Source organism: Salarias fasciatus, chromosome 9 (assembly GCF_902148845.1).
Source record: "Salarias fasciatus chromosome 9, fSalaFa1.1, whole genome shotgun sequence".
In the NCBI taxonomy this organism is placed as follows: Eukaryota; Metazoa; Chordata; class Actinopteri; order Blenniiformes; family Blenniidae; genus Salarias; species Salarias fasciatus.
This window is the reverse complement of record NC_043753.1, coordinates 16,187,602-16,214,982: the sequence shown is the minus strand read 5'-3', so window position 1 is coordinate 16,214,982 and position 27,381 is coordinate 16,187,602. Positions and strand designations below refer to the sequence as shown.

Here is a 27,381-nt window from a genome sequence, read left to right as displayed (position 1 = left end):
GCTGCGGGGGCACACGCAAAGCCCTGCCTGTGTCAGGTGGTTATCTGTTCACGAACACACACACACACACACACTAACACAATGCTGATTGAAGGAGCTACAATTGCAATGCAGCGTTGGAGCTGTTTGTTTAAGTGGATGAGAAATAATGACTGAGATCTCAGGAATAAAAACAAAAACAACAATCAGCCTCAGGGTGTGTGTGTTATGTAGCGTACTTGTATTTACTTGCTGTGGAACGACGCAAACAGAGGAGCTTCATAAAACATCAGCGGCAGCCATGTGCCGTGCCTTTTACCTAACAAAGCCCCTGACATTTTCTAAATGACAAGAACATTACACTCATTTTTATGACACGCAAGATAATCCTCCGATATCCACCTTTTCGTGCTTTCCGTTATGCTACGTCCTGCTTACGTGTTTCCTTACGCACGTTGACTGAAGAGGGCGAAAATCAAGCGCCCGTTGCCCCGTGGGGTGATAGTTTACTGGTAAATGAGGTTAACTGTAAGAGACAGTCCCCCCATCGGGTCGAAACCCAGTGCAGGCAGCGGTGGGGGTGTCGGTGCAAATATGTCAGAGGAAGAGAGGAGCAGCGGCGATGTTGCTGAGTCGCGTTTCCCCTTCCACTTGTATTCAGAAGCAAAGAGGCTGAGCCAGACCTTTATCCCTCTGCCTCATCTGCTGCTCCTCGGCAGAACAAAAGGGCTTCCTGATCAACCGAGGGAGAGAGAGAGAGCGAGAGAGGGAGGGCAAATAAAAAAAAAACAGGAGACCCACAAAGATGCAGCAGCTTGAAAAGGCTGCCATAACAAACTTGTTTTTCCTGTTCTGACAGGGTGAAAGCAGTGACGCTGCGGACGCCGTATTCTTTTCAAGCATTGCGTACAAGAGGATGCCTTCAGGACACAGTAGAAAATAAAAAAAAACCCTGCTTGAACTCTAGTTGAAAAGGAAAACTCAGAATGAGACTCTTCAAATAAATTACACCTAACCCTGAGGAGTCTGATATTAACGAATTCACCAGAAGATGTAGAATGGTGATTAAAATACAGTCTGATGCAAACTAATGACATCCTTTATGTATTTATGGGGCACCAAGACGTCGATGGCATGCAAGCCAGCGAGGTCTTTTTTTAGTGTGAGAGTCGGAGGAGCAGATGGAGCCGCGCTCGGCATCAGCAGGACCCGGCCGACGGAGGAACAGCGCGTGCCGCCCTGTGTGTGGCCACCCCTGCTGCATGGAAATGAGGCAGGACAGCCGCACGTCACCTTGTTACCGGGCTGTGGGATTCTCTCGGTTTTCTCTCCTCCTCTGCTGTCAGCAGGGAAGAAACTGGGAAAGTGCGCCAGATCTAAAATGTACAGTTGGATTGAGGTAAAATTCCCCCCAAAGTTGCTCCCAGGCGCGGCGGAATGGTCACCCTGTGTGAATGTGACTGAAACGTGGTAACTATAAAATCTCCTTCGTGCTTTTCTAACAAGCTTCAACGCTTTTAAAAAATGAATGAGCCGAGAGCGACTTCAAAGCGATTGCCTTGTAGCGTCGATGAGGAAAAATCTGGAAAAAACTGGAAAAGAACTGAGTTCTTTTTACTCTGCTATACCCTGATAGATTACAGAATCAATTGCAAAGTGATGCAAACTGTTTTACCGGGAGAAAACCCAAGGATGCACAGGGAGAACATGCAAATCCAGCACCGAAATGATACGTTCTCATTTTCTAAGCTGTGATTTAAGACAGAGAATTGTTTTATTTACTGGAAGCAATAATCCTCCGCACAATTAGGAGAAAGCACGGAGCCAGTCGGTAATGACCGCGGAGATGAAAACAGCGTCTTGATGAATGCAGACCCCTCAGAGTGACAGGCCTCCTGCATGACTGGATGTAATTACGGCGAGAACCCTGGTGGTCTGACACAGAAAGCCACTTTACTCCGATGATTCCCGGGCTCTTTCCCGCGCAACTGTGAACAACATGGCACCGGGAATTGTATGCAAATACACCTCGCAGCGCCTCCAGATATAGAGTCCTTCTCACTGAATGATTAGGGTGTGAGGGTGATGAACGCAGAAACCAGGATTTGAGCTCACTTTCAGATACTCTAAATATGCTTCAGTCAGTTGAATTTCACTCAGATCCACACAGAAATTCAGCCTCAGCCACGAGACAAAAGAGTAAGACCGGGTTTTATGTGAGCACGGTTGGAACAGTTGCCTCTCCTTGTGCCAATCCTGCCTTCAGCGTCGCTTCTCTACCTTTCTCCATCCTTTCTCTCTCCCTCCCCTCCGCCCGTCCCTCCTTTCTATCTTTCTCTGGAGTTATTCTACTCCACAATTTGTCATGCTGCAGCGACAGGCTGAGGCGGCGGGCACGATGCTGGTGCCTGTGAGCCCAGCCTCTCAGGGCTTGAGATAAAGCTGAGCTGACATGTGGGTTCAGCTGCGTCACAGTGTCCCTTTGAAACGGCCTCTGAAAGAGGCAGAAAGGGAAGACGAGGAGGCATGCTCCTCCAGAGGTGCCCCCCCTCACCCACCCCCCACCCCTTTCACACTCCACCCACCCCCCTCTCCATGGCACGCAGCTGCTGGCTTTTGCCCACGGCTGCTTCTTCAAACAATCATGCTGTAAACCTCACTGAAATAACATATTCGCCTCGAGGGTGACGGCAACAGAGAGGTCTTGAGGATTTAATTTGTCAGGAATTTCTTAAACGCCAGCGAGACCCGTCCAGAAGGAAGGTAGTCCACGCACACTCGCAGGTGCGCCAGAGGAAAAGTGTGTGTGTGTGTGAGGAGTGCTCCAGCATCCAGCTGTGGAGAGGCAAATCCATCTCCTCCCGTCTTTCTTCCCCCACGCAGGCTTTTCTTTCTCGCTCTCGCCCATCCCCCCCCTCGGCCGAGCAGAGGAGTGCCCTGGTAAATAATTGAAACATGCTCCCTGTCTGATACTGGAGCTTCACTTACTTCTTAAATCTTTTTTTTAAAACCAATATAACACTATTCTGATCTATATAATTTTTTTTTTTTGTTTAAAAATACAGATTTTAAAAATAAAGGCCTGTATGTGTTTCGAATATACGCCAAAGCCTTTTATAATTCATGAGATTTTTTTGGACACCGTAAGAAATAAAACAATTCTTCTCATTGGCATAACAGTTTTTTTCATGATAACAGAATAAATCTGCCAACAGTCATGCTTTTAAGTCAGTCATATATAATTTTTTGTCACCACAAAATTATGCAAATGGTATAAATGTTGCACCGTTGCGTCAGCGTGTCTGATCACTGCAGTGAGAATCCTCCTGAATACAGTTTTTAAGGTGAGAAAAGCCTCTTAAATGTTTCTCTACGAAGACGTCTTTCTGAGAGCGTCACGGCATCGTTTCTAAAAATGAGAGCAGTAATCTGGCATATTTAAAGCTGCAGTGGCAACAACAGCCAAAGCCGGCCCCAGCTGAGATTCATAATGAGGTGTTTGCTGACACCTGCTGTCTCGAAGCCTAAAGTCAGTCCGGACTGAAAAAAGACAGGAACACAGAGGATTCATGTTGAGCATCTTTTCTTTTTATATAAATATCTGAGTGTTCTCATCCGTCCATATAAATCAGACATAACTTCATTAAAACACCCCCCGAGGAAAAAAAAAAAATAGCAAAGAATCAGAGCTTCCTCACATATAGCTTCATCACGGACACCGAGCAAAAATCAAACTTCCACATAAGAAACAGGCAGAAAGGTGAAAAGGATTAAACAGGAGTTGCCTGAGATTAAAGATTTGAACACACATTCTCATTAGGAAATAAAAACAAGAACCCCAATTTAAAAACCCTAACTTTTTTTTTTCTCTTTTCTTCAGTGTTATGCAACCTTTAAAAAGTGTCGAGGACGAGAACAAATACTCAAGTAACCTTTGGATTGCTTGTATAAACTATGATGGCTTTTCTGCGGCAGCTGCGCTCGAGCAGCACTTCAGCTCCGATCTTCAAACGCGCAGTACGTCTACGATTCGCTCTACATTCAGTTTGCATAAAACGTCTTGAGTTGTTTAGTGTTTTCTAGCCAACATGATCGTGTTAGTGTGCAGGTCAGCATGCAGCGATGGCGCCGGCTTCCAGATGGAATTCAAAAGAAAAGCTCCAGTGATGCAGCAGGCGGCCGTGGGGAAGGCTGTCTGTAACGCGATGTGCTCTTAATCATCCTTTAAGCAATCCGTTCAAGTTATTCAAGTCGTTCCTCTCTGTCCTCTCCAGTGTGTGCTCCGGCCGGCTCCGGCGTCGCTTCCTCCGTGATCTGAGCGGAGCTCGTCGGCTCTGGACTACAGTCCCGCATCTCGGAGATACCTGAGATATTGAGGCTCTCTGCACTGACTTCCAGGCCGCCGACGCCGTCGTCGTCGTCGTCTTCGTCTGCGGCGTCGCTGGTGGGAGAACTGGTCAGGTCCACGCCGCTCTCCTCCTCGGTTTCCTGGGCGACTGGCTGGCGCTCCTCTGAAGGCGAAGCGCCGAGGTCAACAGTCACGTTTTCTGTAAGACAGGAAAGTCCAGAGACGAGATGAACTTTGTCCATTTATGTCAAGTTTCATTCATAATGTCCTCCGTTCAAGGGTGAACTGCTTACCCAGGCTGCGCTGATCAGCTGACTCGTCTCCATAATTAACGAACATGGAGCTGTGGCCCTCGTCATTGGTGGAAGCCACGTCTGATGAATCTGGAGTCGCCACCTCGGGCGGGCTGGGAATATCTGAAAACAGCAGAGAACGAATAGCCGCGATTTGGAGCGAGGTGACAAACCGGCGACTTGATCTGGTGGCGTTCTAAAAATAGACGTGGTTACCGAGGTCTGGAGCCGGTGGACTGGGGGGGAGCACAGATTGATCTGGCACAGGCACAACTCCTTCGATTTGACTCAAATCTTGTACATGAGACGGGCTAACATCAGCCACAGACGACGCCTGAGAGAACAAACCATTAGCGACTCTATGAAATGTGAATCAGCAATAAAAGACATGACAGATTGTACCTCGGTGCGGTGAAGCGCTGCTGGCTCCTCACTGCTGGCGGTCACCGCCGGCTGAAGGTCGCTGTTGCTCAGGTTGTTGAGCTGAACTGGACCAGTAGGAATCCGGTGCAAGTAGCCATAGCCGATACCACAGCCTAAACTGAGCATGGGAGGGTGTGTTTTACACAAAATGAGCTTGAACCACTGACATAAAAAAGCAATCACAAGGTGAATCTGAAACTTTAAGATCGCTAACCTTCCCTCTCCTCCCCAAGCTCCGTTCGGCGTGACCACCACCTCCCTGCAGTGCTCAGTCTGTGTGTTGTACACCAACAGCTTCAAAGGTTTCCCCTCGCTGGCTTCAACTAGAGAGAAGAAATCCTCGGACTGGAATCAAGAGTCACACAAGCAAAAAAACTTTAGTTTTCTTTTTGCTTTCATCCACGTCGACCAGAACAACAGCAGAAGAAACTTTTAGGCTTACATCTTGTAGCACCTGGTCAGCTCCAACAATAAAGTCGTCATGTGCAATGAGGCCGGCCAGAGCTGCGGGAGAATTTTGCTCCACGTCCTGAAGAGGGAAAGAAAGCAGCACTTTCATTCAGCACAGTATCAGCCCAACTCATTGTGCTTCAATATTTTCTTTATGTATGAAAACAACACACAGACATCTGTTCAAATCAGTCAAATTAACTTAAATACTGACAGGAATTACTCGAGTGCAAGTCTGGCATACATTAACTCATAAAAACGTAGTTTTCATGTAACTTCGTTTCGTTACGACACAATAGCAGCAGAAAATGTGTCGGCCTCCGTCGAACAGCTGCCACCGATCTGTTTTACATCGGGGTCAACGCGGGGTTACCAGCTGCAGCCGGAACAGAATGAGGTGTGTTTCGCTCACCAGGACGTGCCACACGTTCTCATTGGCTCCCTCGAAGCTGCAGAAGCGAACGCTCGCGCCCAGCAGGCCCTGACCGCCCCACATGTTACTGGGCGTCACCTCCAGCTCCCTCACCCGCTGCGTTTTAGAGTTGTACACTTCGATTTTGACCGCTTTCTCCATGTTGGCTTTCAGGAGGTCTTTCAACAAGTCACCTTCTTTATTCTGGGAAGACAACAAAAAGAGATTTTTCAAACTAAGACCTCGCAAACATGGGTTTCATGTCGAAGAGCGTGGGATCAATTAGATTATGGCGGCAGACTGTATGGCTGCTTGAATTTCATTCTGGGGAATGAAAAATGGGCTGTCATGTGGAGTTCGCAGTAAAACACAGAACAGAAACAGATAATAGGAGTTTAAAATGCATCTAAAATCATAACGCAGCCCAATAAAAGTCAACAAAAAGCAGACGCACACGGAGCGAAAAATGGACGGCAATCACAGCCGACACACACTTTCACTAAGAGGCATCCAAATGTCAGCTTAAAGGTGAGGCCTGACAAACGTCCTGTGGGTAACGCTCAGGGAATTTATATCACAACGCACTTCTAAAGTGTTCACCTCCGGTTTCCTATTTACCAGCTTCTCAGCTTAGAGTGGAGAGGACAGGGCTGCGGATCAGGAATCGACTGCAGCCTTAACCAGGCTGCATGAACGTCAGCACTGCCTCTCTTCCTTCCTCACGAATATTTTAGCTTTTAGAATAGCTACACACGTGGACAAAATTGTTGGTATCCTTCGTTTAATGAAAGAAAACTTCACAGTGGTCAGAGAAACAACTGACTGAATCTGACGAAAGCAATAATAAAAAAATTCCATGAAATTTAACTAATAAAAGTCAAACGTTGCTTTTCGACCATGCTTCAACAGAATTATTAAAAAAAAAAAAATGAACTCAAGAAACAGGCCTGGACATAAATGATGGCACCCCTAGAAAAGAAGGAAAATGATGTGACCAAAGGGACATGTCAGTCCAACGTGTGTCCACTAATTAGCGTCACAGGTGTCTCCAATCTTGTAATCAGTCAGTGGCTCATATAAAGGGCGACAGGCAGCCACTTTTTAGTGACATGAAGTGTACCACAGGAAAGAGTTGTCTCAGGAGATTAGAAAAAAAAATATATATAGACAAGTATGTTAAAGGTAAAGGCTATAAGACCATCTCCAAGCAGTTTGATGTTCCGGTGACTACAGTTGCTCATATTATTCAGAAATTCAAGATTGGTGGAGGTGAACTTCAAGCTCAAGGAACATCAGTGTCAGATCGCACCATCTGTCGCTGTTTGAACCAAAGTGGACTTCAAGGGAGACGACCAAGGAGAACACCATTGTTAAAAACAAATCATGAAAAAGCCAGACTGGAATTTGCCAAACTACATGTTGGCAGTTTGCTCATGGGGAGTGGCCAAAATACCTGCTGAAAGGTGCAGAAGTCTCGTTGACAGTTACAGGAATCGTTTGACTGCAGTGATTACCTCAAAAGGTTGTGCAACTAAATATTAATTTAAGGGTACCATCATTTTTGTCCAGGCCTGTTTCATGTTTTTTTTTTTTTTTTTTCTTTTAAATAATTCTGTTGAAGCATGGTTGAAAAGCAATGCCCGACTTTCATTGGTTAAATTTCATATAATTTTTATTTATTACTTTTGTCAGATTCAAGTTGTTTCTCTGACCACTGTAAATTTCTTTTTCATTAAACGAAGGGTACCAATAATTTTGTCCGTGTGTAGCTAGCTAGGATCTAATATTTTTAATGAGCACTGTCATTTATAAACTCAGAGCATTTGGGCGATTAGCACAGTATTTAATAAAATTCAATTCACTGTCTTTATTTAAAAAAAAGAAAAATCTCAGTAATACAGCGCCTGATGTAATATATTAAACAATGGCCATCTTCTGTGGTCCTGATCTTTGATTTCTACCCCTTAACGTCGTACTCACTTGGTTTATTCTACAAGCAAATATCACTGAAGGTGGAAGGATGACAATGACAAAAAAAAGCCCGCAATTTGTGAGTAAAAAGACATGGTGGGAGACTGAACACTGGTTTGAGCTCAGGCTTTGGGGCCTCTCCAAGTAAAGTTTGCATTCTTTCTCTGTGTAAGAGGGTGTGTGTGTGTTTTGTTTAGGAAGCTCAGCTTCTTCCCACACAGAAAAAAAAAAAATGCATACCAGGTTCATGAGTGACTCTAAATTTCCAGAGGGTGTGAATGGAAGTGTCTGTGTCTGACTGTGTCTCGGTGTGTTTACCCAGTGACAGACAGCTGACCTGTACGGTCTGCACTCTGCTTTCACAGTCAGCTGGGATGGGCTCCAGCGCCCCGACCGTGAGATGAATAAAACTTAAGTGATGGATTGACTGTGGCATTTTCATAACCTAACTGCCTCAAGCTATTCAGAGGAGTACTAGGATAGAAAACATACTGTATTGTTATGAGCATCATCTTTCAACATATATTGTTATAAACATGTAGGTGTCTTATAAATGCCACTCAGGGAGATTACTCACTAGTCTGGTGTTTCCTATGGAGAGGATGAAGTCAAAGAAAGGCTCCAGACCTGCCTTCTGAGCAGGTGAGTCCTCTTGTATCTGAAAAAAAGACACATTTTCAATCTGTAGGCTATTCAACAATATGAACTGTTGTGAGCGCCCCCCTGTGTCCACCCCTGGAATTGCAGTCTTCAGTATTCGGGGCTTCCTTATTGCATTGCAAGGAGTCACACAACCGGCGTTTCTACCACGTTCAACATACGAGCGTGTAACTTTATCGCTGAATTTAGCTGCATATAATAATAAAGATGTCCATTATGAGGAACTGCTGTGCGGGTCTGGGCGTGTGCCAAATGCCACCTCATCATGGGCGGCGCGGACACCATGAAGGGCTCACTACGGTCTCACAAGTTGCAGAACAAGCTGCAAAATACCCTCTGGGAGCTCACTGAGCGCCGCAGCGACAGTTTCTGTTCTGTCCCAGTGAAGTCAGCGAAGCACTGTGAGCCAGATGAGTGTTTCGGATCTAAAAGACGAGCTGTGTGCGAAGTGGATGTGTAACCTTGCTTTTCCATGCACATACCCCATGGACGTGGTAGCCACAATTAGTTCCCCCGTCCGACAGAAACGAGCTCTGCGGTAGTCCCATTGCCTCTAAAAGTTAGTTTTCACCAGTACCGAGTGAATGTCACTGAGAGAGAGCGGAGTTCTGAGTCATTACTGGGTGATATTCACTAAAAATAGAGCTAGCTTGCAGGAGCGGAGCGCGGCAGGTTGACAGCGGGCGCTGGAGGGCCAGGCAAGGCTAATAAATAAAGACGGCAGAAACATCGAACGCCTGCAAACCGACGGTGGCGTCTCAGAGCGAGGATGCTGCGCTCGATTAGCTGTCCTGAACAGGGTGACTGCACTCTTTAGATTTGTGTGTGATGTACCGTGCAAAGCAATGAAACATATGACTTAGAGCAGGAGGGGTCGAAAATAAGACCCGTGGGCCAAAACCGGCCCGCAAGAGGCTCGAGTTTGCTGCCAAACCACCAAGAAAATGGGTAAAATATCTAATAAAACTCTGAGAAATTTCCCAAGAGTAGTGGACATAATACAAATCTGAGAGCTGAGATAAGATACAAGTGATGCTGCCGTGAATCTATCTGGCTTTGCACATATATTAATTAAATGTATTAGCATTTTAGAGATTTTCTTTCTTATTTCTGTTTTTAATTCCAGCAGATGTAATGTTTAATGCTGCTGTACATTCTTCTTTACGGAAACATCTTGCTTAAAAAAATGTCTCTATTTAAAATTTCTCTTTTTAAAACCATTAAAAAAAGACCATCTCCTTCAGACCTGCATATTTCTGCAGTAAGTGCAGGTTGCACAAGCAGCATATTTAAAACTATTTTCCTTGATTTCAAGTCACACTCTGGGGTCATAAATCATTTCATAGATGATGACACAGGCTGGCCAACTTGAACATGCAAAGGGCAATCATGAGTTGGATTAGACATATTTGTAATTAACCTCATGCCTCATTTATAATAAGTAATAATACTTAATTAATCCCATTGAGGAGTCCAGTCCTTACTATTTACCTGTCCTATTGGTAGGATGCAGTGAGCAGCCATACTGGGGAACTCTGATCAGCTGATGGGGGTCCAGGGTCCTGCTCAGCGACCCCCAACAGTTACCTGTCTAGTTTTGACCTGTATGGGATTCAAGCCTTCAAATTTCCAATAACAAGTTCACTTTCACTAGATAGAAATTTTGTTTTGCGAAGGATACAATAATAATAATAATACAAATATAATAGAAAATATGTTAATGTAGAAAAGATAGTATGTCTGTAACTGGTTTCTGTAGCCTATATGAAGATAGCACATTATATAATATGCTCCACTCTATATTACATAAGCACATGTTTTTCACAGGCTGTTTATCATTTTTGTCCTCAGACCTGATGACAGTTGGAACATTTGTGTTTGACTCTCCCCTTTCACAGCTGGTTTATTTGACTTTGCTTAAGTGTGACTGCACCACATCCACAGATGCTTTTTTTCCCACAATGATAATATTTTTTTTTTCACTTCATTAAATATAAATGTGGTCTTTATGAATATATTTATGTAAACATGCCCCATGTGTGCGGATGTTGGTAAGTTCAGATTGATTACCATAGAATAAAGCTCCTGCTTTTCCATTTTTCTATTTTTCAACCCACTGAGGGACAGAATATAGAACACTCTACTGTCGGTCTAGGAGTTCTTAATCTAGACAAATTGCTGACTTTGGAAGATAACAAACCGTCTGGCTGATTTGGAAGATCTGTGTGAAGGTCTCTCATCTCAAAGTGGTATATAAGCAAACCGCACCATGTCCTCAGCGCTTCATCATGTTCCGACTTGTGTTTGTTCTGGCCTGCATTGGTGAGATCCTCCTTCAATATATCAGTATTATTCACAACAGAATACACTTATCAACATTAACACATCATTTCTGCTCTTCCTTTCTGCTACGCACGTGTTTGGCAAAGGCCTGATTGGTGCTGAAAAGCGTGTCAACCATAATGTGCTAAATGATAGAGTTGTAGGAGGGAACAACGCAAAGCCCAACACCTGGAAATGGCAGGTAAAACATCTGAATAATATATTTAAATTTATTTTAACTGAGTGATTTCAAGTTTAGCGGATTGAAAGGACTGCTGGAGGATCCATTGCCATTCGCTTTTGAGGTTTCTTCTCTGTTTTATGCGTAAATATTAAATTTACATGAATGATCTCAGGAAAACCATTAAGTTTCTCTCTCTTCTTCAGGTTTCTCTGCAGTTTGACTCATATGATGAGAACGATTTCTACCACATCTGTGGAGGCTCTATCGTCGATAGCCTCTTCATCATGACTGCAGCTCACTGCATTCTCAGGTTTGGCCTCTTGTTGTCTTTTATGTGTCCTGGACAAAATACATGAATGCAAAAAGACTTGTTGCAAGTGCGTTTTTTGTTGTTTTTTTTTTTCTTTCTGATTCTTTCAGTATGGATGAAAGTAAGTACCGTGTGGTGGTGGGTGAGTATGACCTGTCTGAGAACGAGGGCAGTGAGCAGTTCGCCCGTGTGGAAAAGATCATCGTCCATCCTGGCTGGACCGGTGACCTCGGCAACGGGTAAAGCAGCTGCATGTTTATCATTTTATACGCACCCACCCTTATGTTGTTAATCTAAACCTGCTTGATCCAGACTACAGGGTGATAATCTGCCTGTCCCAGCTGACTTCACCTTCGAATTTCCTCTCAGAAATGATATTGCCCTCTTGAAACTGGCTGACTCCATCTACGACAACGGCTTCGTGGCCATCGCTGAGCTCCCCGCCCCTGAACAGATGCTGCCTCACGACTTCACCTGCTACATCACCGGCTGGGGATTAATGGACCGTGAGCGGACGAGTGCACAGACACGCTGAATGTAAAAGTCCATCTTTTTACACGCACCCAGTGAAACCATATCTACACTCCTTCTTCTCCTCCTCAGACTATGGCAGCGTCCCCGACATCCTGCAGGTTGCTCCCCTGAAGGTGGTGGAGCATTCAGTCTGCTCCCAGCCTCAGTGGTGGGGCAGCCTCGCTCTGAAGAGCATGGTGTGTGCAGGAGGGGATGGAGTCATATCAGGCTGCCAGGTACACCAACACCTTCATTCCTTCATTTGGATCCCAACGACTAGATCTAATAATGTCTTACAATGGAAAAAAAATACAAGTTTACTACAAAATCCCGGAGTGTGTTGACCTCTGGAAAAGGTGACCCCTGTGACCCAAAGAGGTGTTGAATCTCTCTCTCTCTGCTCCCAGGGCGACTCTGGAGGTCCCCTGAGCTGCTACATCGACGGAGCATGGAGAGTCCACGGCGTTGTCAGTTACGGTCCAGCTGGCAGGTGCAACCAGGAGACTAAACCCACCGTCTTCACCAGAGTGTCTTACTTCATGGACTGGATGTATTCGGTAAGCCTCCTGAAGCCTTCCATCACTGCCTATCAGATGGGAATGTGTTCCATTTGAAAGATCATTTCCTTTACATTTTTATTCCAGGTCATGGAAAACAACTAAAGAACACAATATCACCTGTGAAATAAAGTACTATATGATGATTCATTTGTCTCTGAAGTCATCTCTGCATGCAGTTCCGGAAACAACCAAAAGGTGGCGACAGCGCGTCATGTTTGGAGCAGGCGACATCCTGAGTCTTCTCAGAATCTGTTGCATTTCTTGGCACTTGCACTTTCATGCCCCAGAAATGTATGTCACGTCGGGTCTGTTTCTGCTGCTCTCAGCCAGGCTGTGCTGGAGCTCCAGCTGTTCTGGTGAAACTGGATTGTTTAGGGTGTGTTTCAGTCTAATTTCTGTCAGATTTTAAGAAGTGCTCAAAAGGGGAATCTTTAAGTTGGAGCAAAGGAGAGCCAGACATTTTAATCACAGTCCTATTGAGAGCTAAACTTTAATTGGTGCCAAATGTTGGTCCACTGCTGTCACATTCTCCAGATTTCCTCCTCTCCTGGAATTTGCGGCCATATGTTTGCGGTGGTAGTCAGGAGGCTGCAGCATGACCTCACATCAAGTGTTTTTCTCTTAACCATGGAGACTGGAAACCACAGGCGGATTCCTGAGGTTCAGATGAAAAACTAACAATGTTTCAGTGCATTTGAGGTGAAATGTTTTCAACAGTATAGGTGTGTGTATGTGTGTGTGTGCACTGAACAACAGGACATAACTGCAGCACCTAAGTAGTAACTCAGTCAAACTTATTTTTTTTGTTCGCAAATGTAAACAGCCAGTATAAAACCTTTACAGACTATTTAAGTAGTGAAATAAACACATAAAAGAAGCAGCATTATGAGAATACCTGCTAAGTCGCTGCTTTGGAGATTTACTATCTGTTATTAATTTTATTTTTCAGTGCCAGGCACTCACTTTCCTGGAGAAGTGCACTGCATTTCAAAGAAAAAAAAAAAATCAGTTTTGACTCAATCACTACTGAAATGCTACAGTTACTTATATTCAGAGCACACACTCACACACGCATACACAATGTCCTGTTTGAGTTGGCACGGTCTGTTTGTACCCTTTTCTTTTTTCCCCCCACTTCCCAAAAATGGTGTTCTTGAAGTTAATAAATAACTCACAAACTGATTGTGGTTTTGAATATTAGAGTGTGTGTTCGTAAGTATTTTAAAGACAGGGTATCTGTAACCACCTGTCAGCTCAGAGGGACTCCAGCACCCACAATAATAAGAGAAGAGCTATAAGAATTGGATGGAACAATAAACTTTTGACCAGTGAAAGTGGAGTATCTTAAAAGTGGCAACAATTTTTTAAATACCTTTACCAATTTTACACCTTCAGCCAGAGGTGCCAAGCATATTCCTATTGCTGAAATAATGACAATAAATTCTATCTGCAGTAAGTTTCTTCCAACAAAATGAGCACATGAAACACAAGCACAAGTCAAGCATTTAGAAAATGTTTTTTTTTTATTATTATTATTATTATTTGGAGGGACAGGCTGTCAAAATGGCTTAGATGAAAGAAACTGTTTTTGAACAGCAGGTTAATGTGTGAATATGTAAAAAATAAAGCAGCTTTGTTTGCTCTGCAGGACCATTCAAGCAGAAATATGTACAACACAAAAGGCAAAAAGAAATAAAATAAAGTAAGACACGTTCTTCAAAAAAACCAAAATAAACTGTACTGTAATACATTACATTGATAAACACTCACGGTTGCCGTTTCTTCATGAGATTTGATGTTTTTTTTTTTTTTGTTGGTTTTTTTTTTATACAAGAAAAACAAATGCTCACAGAAATTTGTGCCCTCTTCGTGGCATGAGAAGCCAATATCGGATGGATTTCAAAGTAATCAAAAAAAGGCGAATAATACATTTCCAATGTGCGCACTGCACTTTTTCAAAGTATACAATTAATCAGAACAAGTTTTAACAAACAGGACCTGCATGCATATTTTTCTAAAGGGTCCAGAAGGCTGTTGGAACAGCTGTAGAAAGGGTGAGATATGTACATCAACTATGTAGTATCCCTCAAGCTTTTCACGCAGGTGACGGCACAATCACCTTAGAAAGGTCTACAATTAATGAGGCAACTCTTCAAATTTCAGGGTTTGCGTGCACGATAGAAACTGTATAATATATGCAGTTTTTATCCACCAAGACCCTTTACATGTGTAATTTAATAACATCTTGTAACCCAAGTCACAGACTTCCAAGAATTCAGAATACAATCAAATTGATCTTTGCAATTTTTCTTAGTTTTTTAGTGGCATTTCTCTAAGATATCTAACCATACGACTGCCTATGAAAAATACTTCAAAACGCTGGAGAGCAATAACCTTCATAAGTATACATTTCTCTATAATTCATTATATAACAAAGGTTGTCCCAGATTGAAAATTACTCATTTTGCTTAATAAAATATTCAATTTGTCAGTGATTAGAATTCTTTTGTCACCCTACATAAATTAGTTACAAAATATTAGTGTAATTTTTCTATGGTTATAGTATAGGCAGCGATACAATAGACCCATAATTTAGTTTCAGTGATTAGGGAGATTCCACAGTTTTCAGTCCCAAAGCTTAGATGGAAGCACTGTGCGCTCGCCGTCGGCAGGCATGGCTCCCCTGATAAGCAGGCACATCCAGTAAACTTTACAACAGCCCATTTTATTGCCATAATGTCCTAAATTAAATAACTAATGAAATAATGACATAATAAGTTACCAAAAAAAAAAAAAAATTGTTATAAGAGAATAGATATTAAATACTTTCTGATGGACTTGTGGTCCCAGTTCCCATAACAATGCTGAAATGTGATATGGAAAAAAGGAAGGAAGATTGCACTTTCAGGTGAAAAATATCAAACCACAGTGCTGCTGCTTGAGTGAAAGTAAGCTTTCTCAGAAATAAATAAAAAAATAAAATCATAAAGGAAATAATTTAAAAAAAAAGACAATACAGCTACAGCTTGTAATGGTATGAGCATTCATTCTAGTTACCCAGCTCATAAATATGAAACTCCATAATTTAGCGTTGAACTGTTGAATCGATCCCGTACGACCAAAACAATGCCTATTCATACATAACTGCTTTCACAGATAAAGTGCAGATCGAGGAGCTTTTAGAGGGATTTTTTTTTTGTACCATTTAAGACCCTGGGGAGAGATCTCGAGGAGAAAGAACCCACTAGCTTCAGGATTTTACACAGGGAGGACCCCGCCTGCTCCACTCGCGAACAGGACTACGTTGCCATTTGACTCGGGTTTCATATGAAGGCCATCACAGCAATGGTCACCATACATTGCCTCCAAAAGCTAGAAAGCTAGAAAAAAATCCCTGAGGTGCACATTCAGCTGTGTTGAGAATCCCAACCTGGCCCCAGTTAAGGTTGGTTCCTGTGTACAATGTGGTTGGTGGTCTTGGTTTGGTTAAAAGAGCTTTCTTAGGAATCGAGAGCCATCATTGGTTTCTGAGGGCCTGGTCAATTTAATCTCTTGTTTCTGTATCTTCTCACTTTTAACACTAGCTGCCATCTCGCACACAGCAATATTCCCAAACTGCTTTTCTAACATTTTGAAGGCAAATCTGAAAAACTTGTACATGTATTAGGCATGAGGGAAATAAAAGCTTCCTCCAACATGTTGACATCTTATGTGCATTTCCCCTTCCCCTCCCAAACCGCTATTTTTTCCCCCCTCTCGCACAGTCCACACATTTTTCACGATTCGTCAAACTTTCACAGACTCCATCACTGACAATTTCATGGCTTCCTCCAACAGCTGATTGTCCGTAAATGTGGCGGGGGGCTCTGGGACAGATTCTGAAAGGCCAATCAGTGACTCTAAGAGGCAAGTCCCAGGGTCGCTCGCTGCAGGGAAACTGGGGTAACTAGGCAACTGAAACTGAAAGAAGTTGTCCATGTGCTCGTACTCCTTCAGGGAGTTGTAAAGAGAGCTCGGCCCCAGACAGGGGAAGCCGTCGAAGAACTCCAGATCCGACTCGGAGGAGAGGCTCAGGTCCATGTTGTAGCTCGCCGAGCGATCGATGGTCGGGGAAGGTGTGTGCGGCACGCTACTGCTGTGGAAAAGTCCGTTTCCCTGGTTGGCGTTCTCGTCCAAAAGTTCTGAAATGGCTGTTGCTCGATTGTCTGTGTGATCATCTGCAGACTCTAACAGCGCGGCGTCGATATTGTCGTTCTCGTCGCCAAAGTCCACCATGCTAAAGCTACTGAAAGCCTCCGTAGACGCCTGCTGCTGCTGCTGCTGATCTGGGCCACAAGAGTCCTTACTGTTCTTCTCCCCGCCGTCCCGGCTGCTCCTGGAGCAGTTCTCGCTGTCGCTGAAGCAGAGGATGCGGCTCAGGCCTTTCTCGTCGACGTCCAGCGGGCTGTGGTGCTCGCAGGGGGCGTCGCCCGCCTCCGAGTCCTCGCTCTGACCCGAGCAGTCCGACAGGTCCGTCATGTCGCTGCTGCAACTGTTCTCTCCGGCCGCCGCCAGCTCGGCGCTGAAGGGAAACGAGGGCACTGCTGGTAGGGGGGTGGCGCCGGTCGCGTTGTCCTCCTCCTCCTCCGTGCTCGACTGCTCCTCCAGCCTCTTCTCCAGCTCCAGCTTCATGATGGTGTGGATGTAATGCGTCTGTACCCTGGTGGAGTTGAACTCGATGCGGCCCTCCGTGTTTCCGCAGCCGTCCTTGGTGCAGCCGCACGGGAAGGAGGAATGGTCCATCTGCAAGGAACAGGAAGTGGGTGAGTGTCTTGTCGAAGTCGCATTGTGTCCGTTGAGAGCAGGAAATCTTAGAGGAGCTCTCACCTGACACTTGATGCCAGCCAGGCTGCAGCTACACGTCTCGGGCTCACAGAAGCCCTGGCAGTCGCAGCCGCAGTTCTCCCTGGAGAGCCTCAGCTCGTGCAGCTGCCTCTTCTCCTCCTTGTCAATCTTCTTCACGCCGGCCGCTTTGAGCAGCGCGTAGCGCCATTTCGACGGGTAAGGCTGGAGGAACGAGCCCTCCTCCAGGTTGGCTCCGCTGATGTCGACGTCCTGCTCCGGGATGTCGTCCAGCGTGAGCTGCTCCGCCTCCTCGCTCTCCTGGGTGCCGTTCTTCGTCAGCTGAAGAGGGGGGAAAAAAAACGTTTAATTGTCATGTCGGCTAACTGAAGGAGGGAGACAGATTTGGTACTTTTATGTGACTTTGCTCACCTTCAGTTTGAGAGCTTCCAGCTTCTCTTCCCTGAGTCTGTTGAGGAGTTTTTCCCGGCGCAGGAGACGCTGCTCCACCGCGAACTCGGCGAGCGTGTAGGTGCGCAGCGCGCTGTGGCGCTGCATCATGCCCAGAGTGCATCCTCCCCGACTGGGAACGCTGGTGAAGCCCTGGCACCGAGGGAAGAAGAACACCGTCACCTGGTCAAACGTGACATTGCTCCGTCTTGCTCTTTTGGATTTCTTGAGGATGGATGTTGCTGTGGACAGAAAAACACAAAGAATTTAAAATAGGTTTTTGATTCGTCTTTATAAGCCACTAGATGGCAGAAGACGCCAACGCTTGGATGCTGGAGATAAGTGCGACTGCTGCTGAGCAGACTGTAAAAGGACACCCCTCTGATTTATTGCCCACACCTTATCATGTACCCAATTAAAGAACACTGCTAACAGGAGTCCCACACACTGACATCCTGTAAAGCGAAACCCAAAACTACCAAGAAACCATGCAGCTTTGTTTCTGGTCCTCCTGTGCGACAAAAACCACCCAACACAGGAATTTCCCCTTGGTGGCCAACACAGCGGAGGAAGCAGAGCCGCCAGGATCACAAACTGTTCAGCGACTGCTCCGGGCTTCCAGATGGGTGGAGAATGGAAGTGCAGCTCTCGGAACAGGAACGAAAAGAACAAAAAAAAACTGCCCACCCTGGTTTTGCTGCTTGCTGACAAGCTCCTAAAAAAGGCCCAGTAACTGAGAAGTCAAAGGTCTTCTTTCTGTTAAAAACATTTAGGACCCACAGCGATGAGCCATCTCTCTATACCCGATACAATGAAACCATATGGGAGTCAGAGTGGAACCACATGTGGAGGGGAAAAAAGCCCAACAATTATTTAAGCTTTATTATAAATTCCACTTCCTCGGCCCAGGAATATCTAACACAACTTTTGAGTCTCACACGAGGACAAGCAACTTTTTCCTCTACTTTACCAACCACAGCTTTTTTTTTTTTTTTTCGCCTTTCAAAAACACTTGCATGCGTGCCTGATAATCCACATGTGTTGGGCTCACATTATGTGGTGGGAAATCCCTTGTAGAGTCCCAGTTTCTCAGCCAAGGAGCTTTTTCTGTCACACACCCTGAACAGCTGGCATTGAAATTCACAAAAAAGCCAAACAGGAAAATCTCCGCTCAGAGGGATAAAAGTAACCTTTCCCCCTCAGTACAGGTGAGCGACACACAATAGCTTCGCTATGTATCTAATCTGCTGCGAGGGGGTAATACAGATGAAATAAACTGCCGGGTTCAGCTACACATCCATCAAATCCAGTCAAGCTTATGACACCCATAGGAGACAAATGACACCTTCTCCAGCGCCTCTAAATGAGACTGCTTGCTGGCTGTTTATCCTCCTTTTCCTTCACAATGGCAAACAACTTTATGCTCCAACATAAACACCGGATTCTAATAGTCCACTCAGTCTGGTCTTTGCAGTGTGTGTGTGCATGCTTTTTTTTTTCTCCCTTTCTTCCTTGATTGTCCTTCCCCCTTCTCTGTATCCCTTCACCCAGCCTCTTTCAGCACCTGTGCTGGGTGCACGCCCGGGCTTCAGACAAGGCTCTGTGTGTTCCCAGCCTTGGCAGCCTGCCACGCTTCCCTTCCTGGCTCGTTGCCCCGCCATCCTGGAAACCTCACAACTTGCTCGCCCCTTCTCCTGTACGCCACAATCCCTCTCCAACGCCGGCCGGTCCCCTAAAGACCGGCGGACGCACGCCCGCGAACGAGACGGAGTCGCCCCGAAGCGCCTCGACCTACATCTCTCGAAGGGAAGGGCGAGGAGGTGTCTGTCCGCGAGGCCGCGAGCGAAAGGTGGAGATGGAGCCAAGGTGAGCAGCCACTGCATAATGCGATTAGCCATGTTGCAGCTTTAGGGCATAAAATCAAAAGAAGTATTCATTGCAGAAGTCTGGAATCATTTCTGTGAAGTGTTTCATGGGCTGCCAGCTGCCTAAATTCCTTAACCTCTCCCCCACTTTTATAGGTTTGCTATCAGAACCTGTGCGGATGTTAAAGACAAGGTGAGAGAACGCACCATCAGCTCTTTCTACGATTAATCGTTGCCGGAAGAGGACACTCACTGTTGAAATTTGTTGCTGGGGAGCTGGGATTGCTGGGAGTGGAATCCAGGGTGTCGGAGTAGCAGCTCTCCCCCTCCGAGTCCCAGCCTGAGCAGGCGGAGGAGAGGGAGGAGGGAGAGGGTGAGGAGTAGCACGGGTCCTCATCCACCTCCTCAAACTTCCTCTTCAGAAGCCCACTCATGGCGAACAATCTGCAGGAGAGATCAGAGGGGCGACATTAGCGGATCATTTAAATTCACTTGAACAGCTTCATAAATGACTTCCTCGTGAACAAATTAAAAAAAAAAAAAATTGACAGGAGCTTTTCCATTGTCGCTGGTGCACGCGAGTCCGCCAGTGCTCGGCCATGTGACACTGCGAGCGTCCCAGTCTCGTGCTGCAGTCGGCTGAGAGTGGGAGCGAGCCGTGGCACAGGAAGCAATCAATCAGTCCTATTCGCCTAAGTCAACAATTACCGGACCCTTAACCCTCTTCCAAATCCCATCAACTCAGCAAATCCATTGATTAGAGAAAACAAGGAACAAAGGTGACCTAATCATGCAGCCATGGACGTTTCAATCACTCTCCATAGGTAGCCCTGAAATCAACGAGCCACAATCACATATGCAAGACAAAGCCCGGGTAATTTTCCAATTGTCTTGTTTAATGCGGTCACGTGGGGAAAAAGTGTGCACACTCAAGACGTTTTGTTACGCAACTAATCAAATCCTTCAGAGATCTCATGTGAGACACTGCTGCTTCAGCAGCACAAGCAGTCCTTTGAGAGAAGCCGGTCAAAAAGATGATTCCAGTCAAAGCTCTTAAAGCAAGGCAAACCCTGAATCATGAAACTCTCAGTGAGCACGCTTAATATCTTCCTCACCTGCATTTCATTCATAATCCAGTCAGTGAATAAACTGTCAAAGCTTAACTAAATTCCCATCTTTGTTCCAGGAAGTGAAAAGAACAGAAATCACAGACAAGAAACTTAACAAGCTTGATAAGAAAGGGAGGTTACAGCTCGTGTGTTCTTTTCTTTATGCGACGAAGAGCGTATCAAGTGACTTCTCAAAACAACAGATGAGCTTCCTTCACAACTTCTGGGAAGTGCAAGACGATGACGGCTGCGAAACAAGGCAGGTCACCGTCGCCGTCTGGGGGGGGGGGGGGACTCCTGCCAGTCTGAGCAAGAGGAGCGACTCGAAGGTGGAGAGGAAAGACGGAAGCGAAACAAGAGGGGAGACGTGACCGGGCTGTGCGCCAGCGCAGACACTCCCCACACTGGTGTGGAACGAGGCAAAAAAGAAAAAAGAAAAAAAAAAAGACGTTAACATCACCCATAAAGAGGTCATTTCACCATCAAACTGTTTACCGTCTTTGAAATCACAGCCAAATGACTTACAGCTGCTGCAGCTTGGCTTTATTATGCATCCACTTCAAATGTTGGTTTATTTCTAACTGTAATTTTTCACAGGTGTTTTCTTGGTAACACGTATCATTTTGTCACAGCAAAATATCGCATTGATCTTTTTCAGCTTGACAGGACTTTTTTTTTTTTTCTTTGGCCTCTTTCAGGTAATCTTAACAGTATGGATCTCAACAAATCCCATATTAATTATTAGACAGAATAACACAGACGCACAGATAACCAAACTTTGCTGCCAACTGGAGAGAGTGCACAGCTAAATGTGCCAGGGGCTGGATACATCTGGAATCCTCCAGAGGCTTTAAAAGGTACTTTAACTCCGTGCGTGAGCTGCATGCCTGGCTCGTCTTGCAGTGTTATGCAAGTATCGGCACTCGAAGAAGAAGAAGAAAAAAAACAAAAACTCTGCTGGTATGCAGGGAAAGGGTCATTTAGCCATGCAAGGGGGAGCAATTATGCAAAACCTGTCCACCTTTGACAAGGATAAAGGCGAAGATACAGTCAAGGGCAAGAGGCTGACACCTCGGTGTAGGCAGTGGGGGCAGTTCCGCAGATGTATAGGGGGTTATTGTTATTGCTGCAGTCAGATATTGTTGTCCCCAGTGCACGTATGATGAATGAATCACCTTGCAATAGGTCAAGCTGGCTCATGCTGTCTCTACAACAAACAAATAGGCTTCCTCTCCTCTGCGGCCGTCTCAATGGCTCGAACATTCCAGGACCAGGGAGAGGAGAAGCCGCCGGATTGCCATCCATCAGTTCACTCGAGCATTAAATAATCTCCAAACGCCTTTCACGGCTACTAAAATGATCACAGAGTGGGATTTGCCTTGAAAGTGTGGAAACACCTGGATGAAACATCTGTGGCTGACGTGTTTTCTGATCAGACAACATGTGTGCTTTAAATTGCTGCATATATATTTTTTTTTTCACGAATAGAGAGGTGCACACAAGAGTTCACCTCGCAGTTTTTTTTTTTTTTTTTTTGCGATAATTTCCACCCCCAATTCCCTGCAAAAATGAAAACAAAGCTGTGAGGCTACCTCAAGGGAGTACATAGCGCCAGCTAAGCAAAGTCTTTTTAATTAAAAGCTGCAGTGAGGCAGAAGGGGAGGAGAGGGATGGAGGTGGGAGGGGGGGCAGCGGTGTCAGAACTGGGTCATTGTCTCTTGACTGCAGTCTACCTGACACATTGATTTGTTAATCCTGTTCAATGGGCAGAAACAATGGCGAGAGGTTAATCCTGGCAAGGGGACGGCTTGTAGTCAATCTGGAGCGTCTCAGCCCCGTTCAGCCACTGCGCCCACTGAACAAGGCTAAGAGAGCACCGAGAGTGGATGGAACAAGGGACGGGGGGGGGGGGTAAAAAAGACAACATCGTGCAATGACTCATTTGCAAAAGGGCGGAGGGAGAGAGAAGGGGGGGAGAAAAAAAAAGAACAAAGATAAAAGGGAGGAATTCAGAGCTGGCTCCAAAAGAAAGCAGTGTCTGTGAATGTCTGCTCTAAATGGAGAATGGATGTGATCGGACAGCCGAGCCAGAGACGGAGCACAGCATGTTTTCAGCGCACACTAAATTATGCATCACTGTCATTCCATCAACCGCACACAGGCAGGCAGATAAAGGACGCATCCACCGAGGTGCTCCCCAGCCAGTTGTCACAGAGTTGGGAAGATAAATCTCAGGCGAGGAGATTTGTCACCAGAAGCACTACACAGCTCTAGTCAGATGCATAACTATGTCAGTCGAATGAGATTATCTTGATACATGCAGCTACAGGCTGTTCGTATGACTTCAGAATCCCAATTCATTTCTGCAGACGGCTTTTCAAGTCCTTATTAAGGAGCCCGGATCATCTAAACAGGGAATAACAGGCTGCAAGAAAATGCTCCGGTTACTTACTCACAGAGACAAATAACAAATTTGAAACTATAACAAGCCAGCTGCTTAAAAAATAAAGATTTACTTCCAATTGAAATGCAAAAAAAAAAAGCTTTGAGAAAAGACTTACAGTATATAATTACATAAATCCCTGCATCTGCAGAGTAGCTTTTTTTAAACTGCCACTGTCACACTTGACTTTGACCCCTTGCACCGCCGGTCCAGCCCCCTTCCAGCTGATAACAGTGTGGGAGGGAGCCACAAGTTGCACTAATCGGAGCCAGCCGAGAGCGTTCACATGGCACACTGACAACCGTGCGCACTGTCTGACTGACTGACTGACTGAGTGCTCATAAAATGTGATAATGATGAGGCTGGGAGTCTTTCTGCGTGTGTGTGTGTGTGTGTGTGTGTGAAGCCATGTCTGGGCAGGCAGCTCCCCTCAGTCCCTCCCCCTTCCAGGCTTTCAAGGTATTGCACCTCTCGCTTCCAGTGCTCCCACTGAGAAGACAGAGGCAATTGATCAGAGCCATCAAGGTGACAGTGGGCTTTAATTCCAGCCCCGACGCAGCTGGGGAAACACATGGGCTCCTATCTTAAAGTCAGCTGTTGGTCAGAAGCGCTCCACCTGCTGGAACAATGTGGGGAGAGCTGCTGCCGCTGCTGCTGCTTTCTTCTCTATGAGCCTGTTGTTCTCACTGAAGCCCGCTGTGCCACAGAAACATTCTGTTCCTCTGCTCTGACCCGTGCTCAGGCCGATTCCAAAAAGAAGAGGTAGTGGGAAGGAGGGAGGGAGGATTGGACAAAACAAATAAATAATGTCATGTCTCCAAGCCACAGGAATTCCAGTCTGGCAGCGCCGCTCCGGCTGTAATGGTGGGAGAAGAACACAGGCTCTATCTAACCCAGATGTGCTTTCTGCTGCTAACCACTGGAAAGTCCTCCTCCCACCAGGCACTCCGGCGAGCCACCTTTCCCCGCCACACCTGACAGGGTATTAGGTTGCACGTGGACCTCACATGTCCTCAACTGTCATTAATCTGCTGTGCGGGCTAAGTGATGCCTGCAGAGGACTTTACTCTGAATGATCCTGACTCATTCACTCTTATTTTGAGCTCGAGACAAAATTAAAAAAACAAAAAAAAAAAAAAAAAAAGGAAAGAAGAAGCTTTTCCTAATTCCAATGAAAGGTGTGGTGACTGCACAAAGAAAGAGTCAAACATCCTTTCTGTCTGTCAGAAACTAAGCAGTGTATGCAAAAAAAAGAAAGAAAAAAACTTGAGAAAATCTCTTTTGCATAACAGGCTACAGACAGAAAATGTGCAGCTCCCGGGTCTGTTCATGTGTGAGGAGGAAGGGAGGAGGTGCTTGCAGGTTCAGGGGTCGAGCTCAGTCTGGGACATTTGCTGTATGGAATGCTGGGAGAGGACAAAGCAGATGGGAGAGCTCTATGCTGCTGTGTTGGAGACTGTCAGCAGGCTCCCTGTTACTCCCCCCCCCCCACCCCTCCACCACCCGAACCACCCACCCTCCGCTGCCGCCTCGCTCCTCTCCCGTCTCCGAGGCACAAAAGCGTGGGGCCGTCCTGCGTGACCAAAATGAAGCAGGCACAGACAACCTCGCCTGAACCCGGCAGCGTGCTCCGGCTGCCGCCTCTCCTCCAGCTGGGGAGGCAGATACTGAAAGTGTGCACGAGCTTCCTGGGGTTGTGAAACATACACTGCAGTGCACACAGGAAGTGGCCATCCAGATTATCTGTGCTGTGTCTGACAGCTGCAGGCAACACAAGGTTAGCAGAATCCGGGATCACATGATAGAGAAGAGGGGGTTAGGGGACATAGATGCTGTTTGTCTTGCTTCAAATTCCTTCAAATAATGCACAGAGCTGCTGCTGCCTTCATGCAGTTCAGCCTAGTGTTCATGAGAGGGCAACACACTGGCCAGAGGATTTTTTTTCAAGGGGGGGGGGGGGTCAGGGTGTAAAATGTGAGCTAAAATGGAAAAAATTGTTATATAAGTGGAGATAAAGAGTTATCCAACACCCCTGGACATTCCTGGGAAAAGCATGCCACATGAAATGCACAACACCAAGTGTTATATTCCCTCTCAGTAAACAAAGGATCATTCAGCTCTCTGTAGCCTAATTCTAGAAAACATGATTCCAAAAATGATCCGGGTGAGGTCGCGCTAGAGACGAATACATTGATACAGTCGCTTTTTTTTTTTTTTTTTTTTTTGGTAAATCAAAAACAGATTTGGTCTAGCTCTACAAAGGAAAAGCGTCAGACTACAGTGTCATACCTGAAAAATGCATTAATAAAACAGCTGCGGGGAAGAGTAGTCGTAAATAAATAAACAGCGGGCACCTTGTTTTTCTAAGAATTTAATTCATACCGATTTCGCTTATTTATATACAAAACACAGCTGATTATGTTTTAAAAAAAATACGAATGAAGGACAAAAACAAATATTTAAAAAAAAAAAATCAAACAATGAAAAAGCTCCGCAGACTGAATCTGCAGTTACCTGCATGAGGTGCACCGTCCAATCAATTATCAATCAAAAACCCCGATGATTAAATAAAGACGCGCGCGCGCGCGTGCACGCAGCCGCGCACGCTGACCCGATCACCCCCTCGTGATTAATGTTAATTGTAATGACAGCGGCTCCGTCAGCTGTGCGCTCAGATGTAGTTGCCTTCAGGAGTCGCTCTCGTTACAAGAGGCGCACCAGCACCGCCGAGGTGAGCAGGAACGACTCCACACGGGCTGAATACACAAAGGCGACCTCATCAACACTTCACGTTTAATGGATCCGAAACGCAGCGCAGCAGCCCCGCGTGAATAAATAAATGAATAAATAATATAGAAAAAAAACCCACGATCCAACCGAGAAGTTTCTCCAATCACTGACACAGCCGATGCGATCAATCGATAGGTGAATGAATGACGCGGATCACTAGACTTTCTACCAAAAAACAAAAAAACTAATTATTTTAATTCATTGTTGTCAACCATACTCCTGCCCGCCGTTTCAACTTAGTTAAAAACTCACTTTACGCCGCGCGTCAAGTTAAAGCACCGCTACATTTAAGGTGTTTTAAAACAACCCCCGGCTGCTATAACACTCCTCACACCAGCCGCTCTTAACGGGGCATTTAAATCAAACCGACCACATCGCATACAAACTATCTGGCTCAGGTTGAACGCAAAAAAAAAAAAAAAAAAAAAAAAAATGTACGGTGTTCGATAATCCGACCGCGAACTGTGCGGGTACTCACCAGCAGTTCAAGTATCCGATCACCATCGGGGACCAAATAGCGTCGGATGAACCCGTCGGATGGGATAAAGGGTGTAAAGTAATCCAAATGGCACGAATAAATAGGCTACGGCGCTGATCCCCCGCGTACACGCACGGCTCCCGGCTGCTATTGTCTGCGCGTCTCCGGCGTGCGGGGCTCCGTACCGGCTGAAGCGCTTCCCTTGTCTGGAGCAGACTGTCGAGCCGCGCAGCCTTTTTCGTCAGTGGAAAACTCCCTCCTGGCGTCTGCTGTGACGCAGGCGGTGACACGGAGAGGCTGCCCACGCCGCTTCCTGCCGGCCCTCCTCCTCCGGTACTGTACCGGCGCTACCTGCGGCTCGGGACCTGCCCGGACGCACCTCTTCAGCAATAATCATTAACTTCAGTCATAGATAGATAGATAGATAGATAGATAGATAGATAAGAATAATAGTACAGTGGGAAACTATAGTAATAACACTAAATAATTCCATTTTTTGCTTTTTGCTGATAAAAATACCAACAAAAAGAACATAAAAGTACAAGATAAATATAAAAAATACTCACTTTAGTTCATTCATGCATATTTTGTTTCATCTACTTGGGATACAGTGTAAATAAACATGTAAACACTTGAATTTATACTCCCAATCTGGTACTCTGCTGGTAAATAAGTTGTGTTGTGGGGAGACAGATAACATCAGCTCTGTTTGACGTGGGAGCGCTCCGCTGCTGTACGACCTGACGTAATTCCAGCAGGCAGGAAAACACTGACTAAGCTCCTCTCCAATCATGACTCACTTTCTTATAAATGAAACACAAAAGTCAGGCCTCATGTTTCTGAAGAAACAAAATGTTCAGCCATGACAAATCGGCACGGCGGTCTGAACACGACTGTTTAGTTTACTGGAGTCTCAGAAAAAAAAAGCTACATTTGGCCTATCTCCTTCACAGAATCAACTTACAAAAAAGGGGATGTTGTGTTTGTTTATTTATTTATT

The 27,381-nt window shown here is 45.6% G+C and overlaps 3 protein-coding genes across 3 annotated transcripts; 1 reads left to right on the top strand and 2 right to left on the bottom strand.

Annotated features, from left to right (window-relative positions):
* Positions 1-3,568: 3,568 nt before the first annotated feature.
* On the bottom strand, positions 3,569-9,228 carry LOC115394403 (Golgi reassembly-stacking protein 1-like). Its single transcript, XM_030099712.1, has 9 exons — positions 9,019-9,228; positions 8,454-8,534; positions 5,906-6,109; positions 5,486-5,572; positions 5,258-5,388; positions 5,023-5,161; positions 4,837-4,954; positions 4,621-4,743; positions 3,569-4,526 (listed from the first exon to the last, which is right to left on the bottom strand). Exons 1-9 carry the CDS (start codon positions 9,082-9,084, stop codon positions 4,222-4,224), a joined length of 1,254 nt encoding a protein of 417 aa, XP_029955572.1. The 5' UTR covers positions 9,085-9,228; the 3' UTR covers positions 3,569-4,221.
* A 1,528-nt stretch (positions 9,229-10,756) lies between these two features.
* LOC115394450 (chymotrypsin-like elastase family member 2A) lies at positions 10,757-12,555 on the top strand. The gene is made up of 8 exons (XM_030099760.1): positions 10,757-10,858; positions 10,966-11,060; positions 11,246-11,352; positions 11,463-11,591; positions 11,722-11,858; positions 11,956-12,101; positions 12,273-12,422; positions 12,510-12,555. Exons 1-8 carry the CDS (start codon positions 10,825-10,827, stop codon positions 12,525-12,527), a joined length of 816 nt encoding a protein of 271 aa, XP_029955620.1. The 5' UTR covers positions 10,757-10,824; the 3' UTR covers positions 12,528-12,555.
* Positions 12,556-16,211: 3,656 nt separating this feature from the next.
* csrnp1b (cysteine-serine-rich nuclear protein 1b) lies at positions 16,212-26,608 on the bottom strand. The gene is made up of 5 exons (XM_030099564.1): positions 26,382-26,608; positions 19,815-20,005; positions 17,679-17,938; positions 17,292-17,588; positions 16,212-17,207 (listed from the first exon to the last, which is right to left on the bottom strand). The coding sequence occupies exons 2-5, from the start codon at positions 19,993-19,995 to the stop codon at positions 16,212-16,214; spliced, it is 1,734 nt and encodes a 577-aa protein (XP_029955424.1). The 5' UTR covers positions 19,996-20,005; positions 26,382-26,608.
* Between the last annotated feature and the right edge of the window lie 773 nt (positions 26,609-27,381).

Coding starts and splice junctions, on each gene's coding strand:
- csrnp1b (XM_030099564.1), bottom strand. CDS start 19,995: ATGAGTGGGCTTCTGAAGAGGAAGTTTGAGGAGGTGGATGAGGACCCG. Junction 17,939..19,814: donor CCCAGCAACAAATTTCAACA/GTGAGTGTCCTC, acceptor TTCTGTCCACAG/CAACATCCATCCTCAAGAAA. Junction 17,589..17,678: donor TGGAAGCTCTCAAACTGAAG/GTGAGCAAAGTC, acceptor CCCCCTCTTCAG/CTGACGAAGAACGGCACCCA.
- LOC115394450 (XM_030099760.1), top strand. CDS start 10,825: ATGTTCCGACTTGTGTTTGTTCTGGCCTGCATTG. Junction 10,859..10,965: donor GTTTGTTCTGGCCTGCATTG/GTGAGATCCTCC, acceptor TGTTTGGCAAAG/GCCTGATTGGTGCTGAAAAG. Junction 11,061..11,245: donor CCAACACCTGGAAATGGCAG/GTAAAACATCTG, acceptor TCTCTTCTTCAG/GTTTCTCTGCAGTTTGACTC.
- LOC115394403 (XM_030099712.1), bottom strand. CDS start 9,084: ATGGGACTACCGCAGAGCTCGTTTCTGTCGGACGGGGGAACTAATTGT. Junction 8,535..9,018: donor GTGGCTACCACGTCCATGGG/GTATGTGCATGG, acceptor TCTTTTTTTCAG/ATACAAGAGGACTCACCTGC. Junction 6,110..8,453: donor CCATAGGAAACACCAGACTA/GTGAGTAATCTC, acceptor TTGTCTTCCCAG/AATAAAGAAGGTGACTTGTT.